The sequence below is a fragment of the Octopus bimaculoides genome, chromosome 11 (assembly GCF_046866305.1).
Source record: "Octopus bimaculoides isolate indiv1 chromosome 11, ASM4686630v1, whole genome shotgun sequence".
Lineage (NCBI taxonomy): Eukaryota > Metazoa > Mollusca > Cephalopoda > Octopoda > Octopodidae > Octopus > Octopus bimaculoides.
Window position 1 is genome coordinate 10,532,907 of NC_142938.1, and position 8,500 is coordinate 10,541,406.

Consider the following 8,500-nt stretch of genomic DNA (forward strand, 5'->3'; position numbering starts at 1 on the left):
CTTCTGAAAAATTTTGCTTTAGATATATGTATTGGTGTGTATTGCAAGAAAGAGCTAAGTTTCCTTCTCTAACATTTTACACTGAAGTAAGCCTTCTAAATATATCATTAAAAATAATTGTATATATAGTATCAAATGCGAATGTGTATGAAATATCAATTAATGATATTTATAGGAAATGCAAAAAAAAAAAACTTTTCAAAACAGTCAATATTTTTGTAGTTCAAAAATTGTGATTTATGACATAAAATGTCCTCTAAGATTAGCCAGAGCTAATAAAGACAAACTTTAACCACTAAATATTGTTAAACACACCTCTGCAAATACAATGTACAAAAGCAATTCACTTTAAATACGTGTGCGGGTGGCACATAAGATGCACCATTTTGAGCGTGGCCATTGCCAGTACCGCCTGACTGGCCTTCATAGGATTTTCGAGCGAGATCGTTGCCAGTGCCCCTGGACTGGCTCTTGTGCGGGTGGCACATAAAAGACACCATTTTGAGCGTGGCCGTTGCCAGTACCGCCTGACTGGCCTTCATAGGATTTTCGAGCGAGATCGTTGCCAGTGCCCCTGGACTGGCTCTTGTGTGGGTGGCACATAAAAGACACCATTTTGAGCGTGGCCGTTGCCAGTACCGCCTGACTGGCCTTCGTTGCGGGTGACACGTAAAAAGCACCCACTATACTCTCTGAGTGGTTGGCGTTAGGAAGGGCATCCAGCTGTAGAAACTCTGCCAAATTAGATTGGAGCCTGGTGTTGCCATCCTGTTTCACCAGTCCTCAGTCAAATCGTCCAACCCATGCTAGCATGGAAAGCGGACGTTAAACGATGATGATGATGATGATGATGATGATGAACAACAGGCAGTGAGACAGTTTTTAGCAGATCCCCAAATGAGACCCATGGCAGGCAATGCGTTAAACATCTGATAAAAGTACTCAAGGACATTTAAGTAGGACTTATAAAGGACCCATATCTCACAAGAGTAAAAGAAGGGAAGTTAATATTACTGGTATGACAGGTATCAGCATGGCTGTGTGGTTAAGAAAGTTGCTTGCTAACAATGCGGCCTTAGTTCAATCCCACTGTGTGGCACATCGTACCATAATCCCGAGCTGACCAAAGCTTTGTGGGTGGCTTTGTTAGACGGAAACTGGAATACATCTACCATAACAACAGATACAGGAGGCGTGTGGCTTAGTGGTTAGGGATGTTGGATTCATCATTATAAGATTGTGGTTTCTATTCCTGAACTTAGCGACATGTTGTGGTCTTGCTCCTGTCCACTCGGCTGGTAAAAATGAGTAACCCTGTGATGGACCAGCGCCTCATCCAGGTGAGGAATATAAACACCATGGAAACTGAGAAACTAGCCTTTATGAGTCGATATGATTCGAGATGGTCAGTGTTTGTCCCCCTACCACCACGTGACAACCGGTGTTGGTGTGTTTATGCCCTCCCCCCTCATAGCTTAGCGTTTTAGTAAAATAGAATAAGTACCAGGCTTAAAAAACTAAGCAATGGGTTGGATTTGTTCAACTAAGCCCATCAAGTTGGTGCCCCAGCATGGCCACAGTCCAATGACTGAATCAAGTACAAGAGAAAAAAAATACAGAATGTTTTTATCTATTTATTTATTTATTTGCTTTCCAGTGAATTTTTTTACCTATCTTTACCTGTAATTAGAGTAGTTGTCAGGTGAAAATTGCAGTGTTCCGAATACCAATTGAATCAAACCACTAAATAGAAAGCACCTGTTTAATTAAGCCAATAAAAAGAAAATTAAACATGTTTAATTAATTAAATGAATTAACGGATAACCTCCCTCCCCACTATTCTCCTCACTAAAATTTGAATGATGATGATGGTGGTGGTGGTGGTGGTGTTGTTTAGCCCCAGGTCAATATTCATTGAACAGACCACTGATACAAGGTGTTCCAGAGATGACCATCACATTTTTTTTTTAGTAGCTTGCTTACCAACCACATAGTTCCAGGTTCAGTCCCACTGTGTGGCATCTTAGGCAAGTATCTTCTACTATAGTCTCGGGCCGACCAAAGCCTTGTGAGTGGATTTGGTAGACGGAAACTGAAAGAAGCCTGTCGTATATATGTATATATATGTGTGTGTGTGTGTGTGTGTGTGTGTGTGTGTTGTGTGTGTGTTTGTGTGCCTGTGTTTGTCCCCCTAGCATTGCTTGACAACCGATGCTGGTGTGTTTATGTCCCCGTAACCCAGTGGTTCGGCAAAAAGAGACCGATAGAACAAGTACTAGGCTTACAAAGAATAAGTCCCGGGGTCGATTTGCTCGGTTAAAGGTGGTGCTCCAGCATGGCCGCAGTCAAATGACTGAAACGAGTAAGAGTATCTTATAGCTTTGAGATTTCTACCATGTGATTGTTGAGTTTTCAAACGACATTGTAGGGTAGGTGTGAGGGGCCAGATCTGGCCCTCTTGAACATAAAACAGATAGAATATTTGGGCCAGATTCAGCCGGTTTAAATGCTGAAGTGTCAAAGATGTTCCAGTCATGATCGTCTTGTCTCTTATTCATATTCGCTCATCTGTAGCTTTGCGTTATCTGATATCTCTTCTCTTTATTTATTTATTTCTTTCTTTCTTTCTTTTTTTTTTTTTTTTGTTAAGATTAGAAGATTTGGTTTCTATTTCCAGCTGCTTGTATAACCATATAAACACTTATTTTTTTTGGCTTGTAATGTTTGTGTGTGTGTGTGTGTTTGCTTTATCTGTGAAAACGATATTGATTTCGTTGATATTATTTGTATTAAATTTGTCTCTCTTCTTGTGGTGACGTGTTTCAGTTATTGACTCTCCACTTTCTTAATGTTCTACTAAATGTTATTTAATTACCATTATTTAATAAAAGGCATCGTCATCATCATCAACACCACCACCACCAATATTATCATTATTGTTATCATTATTATTATTATTATTATTATCATAGGTAAGTTTGTTTCATTGGTTCTTTTCTTTTCTTCTTTTTTTCTTTTTCGACTATTGATTCATCTCTTCTTGTTCTGTGGTAATCCTGTAATGGCGGGGAGACAATGGGTAGCAGGGAGCAGGGAGCATGAGCACGAACAGGGTGTGGTTGGAACCATTCAATCAGATTCTTAAATAACTCTGCATAGCTTGCACTGCTGCTGCTGCTGTTGCTGCTGTGTAGGCGGCAGGGAGTCACTTTAATGTTGTTGTTGTTGTTGTTGTTGTTATTACTACCAGTGGATATTTATTGTTAAAGGAAAATAAAAAGACAGGAGTCACTCCACCCTAACCCTGCCCTTCCCTCATTCTTCAGTCACAACCGCCATTGTTGCCATTTGTTGAATATGAACTCTGACACCTGTTGGTCAGTCTCTTACAATTCTGACTGGCTGTATGAATAATACCTGTGTATTGTCTTGCTTCTTCCTCACTTTCTTTCTCTCTTTTGTTCTCGCCCCCCCCCCCTCTCTCTCTCTCTCTCGCCCTTTGTTTCTTTCTCTCTTTTTCTGTTTCCTTGTATCTCTCTTTCTCTCTTTCTCTCTCACTCCTTGTTTTCTGCAAGTCTATATAATCCTTCCTAGCAGAAGATATTTAACTCACCATGAAAGCTAATTAGCTGATAATTCCCACAATTTACAGGTTTTTGAATTTATACATACATACATACACACACACACACACACACACACACATACATACATACACACACATATATACATACACATATATACACTTCACCACAAACACACAACCATACATCTCTCCCGACCCCCTACATGTATATATTTAATAAAACTCCCCATCTTCCTAAAACCTCCCACCCCCATCCCACCCCCCACCAAAAATCATGAATCATGCAACAGAGGTGATGGTGATGGTAGTGCTGGTGGTGGTGGTGGTGATGGTGGTGGGTGGATGGTGGGTGGGTTTAGTTTGTAAAGGGAACTTCAATAAAAGCCTGAGTTTGTCACATCAGTTAGTTACACAGTTAGCCACCCCTAATTGACTTTGGCACATGGTCTGTATTGTTTAGGGTTGTTGTGATGAGTCACTCAACACTACACCCTGCACCACCACCGCCACCACCACCACCACCACTACCATCACCACCCTGGGCTTTCATCCATCCTCACAACACACACACACACACACACACACAAACTCTGTCTTGATCTCTCTTCCCAGTGTACAAATCTGTTCAGCTATGTCTGTGTCTCTATGACTCAACTAAACCTTAAGCAGCGGTGGTGGCGGCGGCGGCGGCGGCGATGGTGGTGGTGGCGGCGGCGGCGGAAAATCTTGCATGGCTTTTACTTGGTAACCCACACCCTACCGAGCACTGTACCTCTCCGTCTCCTCTACCCCCCCCCCCCCCCCACAACCACCACCACCGCCGCCATGCACACACACACACAGCAAACACTCTTTTAATTCTTCAACTGGTTTTTACCCTTTCTTTTCCCTTCTCTCCCCTCCTTCCCCACTGCCACCGCCGACCCCCCCCCCAAGCTCACCACCCACAGGATATGTGTTTGTGTGTGTGTGCATGCGAGTATGTGTGTGTGTCTGTGTGCAATTACTTACATGTGTCTTTGTAGACATGAGGTAGCATTGTGTGTGCATATATATATATATATATATATATATATATACCTACTTACACGTGTGTGTACATGTGTCTTGGTGCAGGTGTCTGTATTACTTTGTATGTATATATAATTTATTTACCATATGAATTTCTTTTTCTGTATGTGTACACAAATGCATATATATGTGTGTGTGTGTGTGTGTATGTATATATATATATATATATATATATATATATATATATATACCTGTGAAGGTATATATTGATTTCAAATTTTGGCCCATGGCTAGCCAGCACTTTCAGAGGAACGTGTAAGTGAATTACATCAACCCCAGTGTTCAACTGGTACTTATTTTATCAACTCTGAAAAGATAACAGGCAAAGTTGACCTTGGCAGAATTTGAACTCAGAGCATGAAGCTAGCTGAAGCGCTGCTAATCATTTAACTTCTGCCAGCTTGCCTTCTCTCTCTCTCTGTCTGTCTGTCTGCCTGTCTCTCTCTCTCTATATATGTGTGTGTGTGTGTGTGTGTGTGTGTGTGTGTGTGTGTGTGTCTGTGCAGGTATGGCTGTGTGGTAGGAAGCTTACTTCCCAACCACATGGTTCTGGTTTCAGTTCCACTGCATGGCACCTTAGGCAAGTGTCTTCTACTATACCTTTGGGCCAACCAGAGCCTTGTGAGAGGATTTGGTAGATGGAAACCGAAAGAAGCCTGTTGTATATATATATGTGTGTGTCTTTGTCTGTGTTAGTCTCTCCCACATCACCACTTGACAACCTGTGTTGGTGTGTTTACATCCCCGTAACTTAGCGGTTCAGCAAAAGACACTGATAGAATAAGTACTAGGCTTACAAATAAGCCCTGGGGTCGATTTGTTCGACTAAAACTCCTCATGGTGGTGCTCCAGCATGGCCACAGTCAAATGACTGAAACAAGTAAAAGAGTATATGTATATGTGTGTGTGTGTGTGTGTGTGTGTGTAGGCATGTCTATTTATGTGTGTGTCAGTGTGTCTCTATACTAAATTATACTTCTCAACCGTTAACAAAATTTCCTGTAAAACTTCCTAAATGATTTTTACTGATATTTCTTTTTTTTTTTTTTTGTCAAACAATTTTCTTTTAAACTTTTCTAAAGTCAGCAGCAATTCCCATTATAATAGCAACAACAAACACACAGTGAAATGTGCATCATCGTTATTACCACCGCCACCACCACCACCATGATCATTGTCCCCACAGTAATTGCTATAATTATCACCATCATCATCACTGTCAATATCATCATTGGCATCATCATCACCTCTGCTGCCACCACCATCATTATCACCATCAAGAGAATGGGGGAGCCTCTACATGTCGTTCAACTTGCTAGAAATAGCAGCCAAATCTCCCTCAAATCATTTTAGGGGATGGAATTAGTTGATTATGTTGACCGGGGCACTTGATTATGTTGACCTCCCCTTCCCCAGTACTTGATGGGTACGTTATTTTATCGAACCTTACCCCCGCCTCTGCCTCCTAACCAAAAGTTGACCTCAAAGGAATTTGAGCTTGGCGTCACACATGAAGCACCTGTGCCAGCACCCTGTAAAAGGTACCTCTGCCGGCACACGTATGAAGCACCCCGTACACTCTGTGAAGGGGTTGGATTTAGGAAGGGCATCCAGCAGTAGAAACCTTGCCAAGTGCAGCCGTTTGGTTTGTCAGCTCCTGTCAAACCACCCAACTCATGCCAGCATGGAAAACAGACATTAACCCATTGGCATATATATGTATATATGTGTGTGTGTGTGTGTGTATTCATCTACAGTTCATCTACAACAATTTATCTGTGTGATTGTATGTGAGTGTGTGTGTGGTTGTATGTATGTGTGTGTGTTTGGTTGTATGTGTGTGTGGTTGCATGTGCAGTTGTGTGTGGTTGTGTGTGTGGCTGTGTGTGGTTGTGTGTGTGTGTGTGTATGTGTGTGTGTGTGTGTGTGTGAGCATGGACAATGGACATTAAAACATGATGATGATGTATGTGTGTGCTTGTAACATTTGTTGTAAACAAGTATCACCGTCATACAGGAGGTCTCCTTCATTTCTAATCTTCTATGAAAACCTGTCCATTCAACCATAGAGAAATATTCCCTTATTTGGAAATGGGGTGAGGGTTGGTGAGAGGAAGGGCATCTGACTGTAGAAAAATCTGTTCAATAAATTCCATCCAAGCATGGAAAAATGGATGTTAACAATAATGATGATGATGATATATGCCTACAAACACACAAACAGACATTAGTTTTATATGGTCTTCTTTCTTAGGACTATTCTGTGTAGTTTGAGTGATATTGCCTGATGTTTCTAGCAACTGAAGTCTCTTTGACTTTCCCCCCTACATACACTATACATGCCCACTGAGATGGTCATTGGTTGTATCAATGCAGCAATCTTCACCCTGCCCTGTCGACCATGTAAATTCACCACAACAGACAATACCCATGGCTTTATCTGATTCCATTTCCGTTTTATATTTTCCAGGTTGGAGTTTATTTCTACGACAATGGCCATGGAGTATTAGAAGACAATGATATATTTAACCATCTTTACTCAGGAGTTCAAATAAGGTAAGTGAAGAACCTTCCTGAACATTTTCACATACCTTTCCCGATTCACTGCAATCCCACATCGTTGTCCCCCTGTCCCTGTACACACAACGATTTTTCTTTTTCCTGTCATATTTCCACTCCTTCTTTCACAACCACCTCCCTACCCATTTTCCCTCTCAATCCACCACTTATTTCCTTCTTATACTCCTTTCTTATCCATTCTACTTCTCCAATCATTTTACCGCTTAATATCTTCTCTTAAATAATTATACTTTCTATTTTCAGAACTGGAAGCAACCCTCTTATCCGTCTAAACAAGATCTGGGGAGGTCAAAATGGTGGCATTCTTGTCTATAACAGCGGACTAGGAATGATTGCTCATAATGAAATATTTGACAATGCCATGGCTGGGGTATGGATTAAGACAGATAGTAACCCTGTTCTACGCAATAATAAAATACACGATGGCAGAGACGGTGGTATTTGTATTTTTAATGGTGGTAAAGGTACGTAACTTTCACACTTGTTACACAAGAGGAAAAAAGTAATTTTGCATTATTATTATTATTATTATTATTATTATTATTATTATTATTATTATTATTATTATTAAGGTGGCGAGCTGGCAGAAATGTTAGCACACCGGGCAAATTGCTTAGCGGTATTTCATATGTCTTTATATTCTGAGTTCAAATTCTGCTGAGATTGACTTTGCCTTTCATCCTTTCGGGGTTGATAAATTAAGTACTAGTTGTGTACTGGGGTCGATCTAATCGACTGGTCCCCTTCCCCAAAATTTCGGGCCTTGTGCCTATATATATATATATATATATATATATTATGTATGTATATATATATATATATATATATATATATATATATATATATGTATGTATATATATATATATATCTATATATCTATATATATATATATATATATATATATATATATATATATATATCTATATATATATATATATATATATATATATATATATATATCTATATATATATATATCTATATATATATATATATATATATCTATATATATATATATATATATATATATATATATATATATATATATATATATCTATATATATCTATATATATCTATATATATATATATATATATATATATATATATATCTATATATATATCTATATATATATATATATATATATATATATATATATATATATATATATATATATCTATATATATATCTATATATATATATATATATATATATATATATATATATATATATATATATATATTAATATATATAATTAAATAATAT

The 8,500-nt window shown here is 38.8% G+C and overlaps 1 protein-coding gene across 1 annotated transcript in view; it reads left to right on the top strand.

Moving 5' to 3' along the window:
- The window catches only part of LOC106870484 (F-box only protein 11), a 173,336-nt gene that overhangs the window by 157,704 nt on the left and 7,132 nt on the right, over positions 1-8,500 (top strand). The window contains exons 15-16 of the mRNA XM_089359471.1: positions 7,128-7,213; positions 7,481-7,701. Of these exons, the coding sequence (XP_089215597.1) occupies positions 7,128-7,213; positions 7,481-7,701 (307 nt within the window). The remainder of the gene's footprint in view (positions 1-7,127; positions 7,214-7,480; positions 7,702-8,500) is intronic.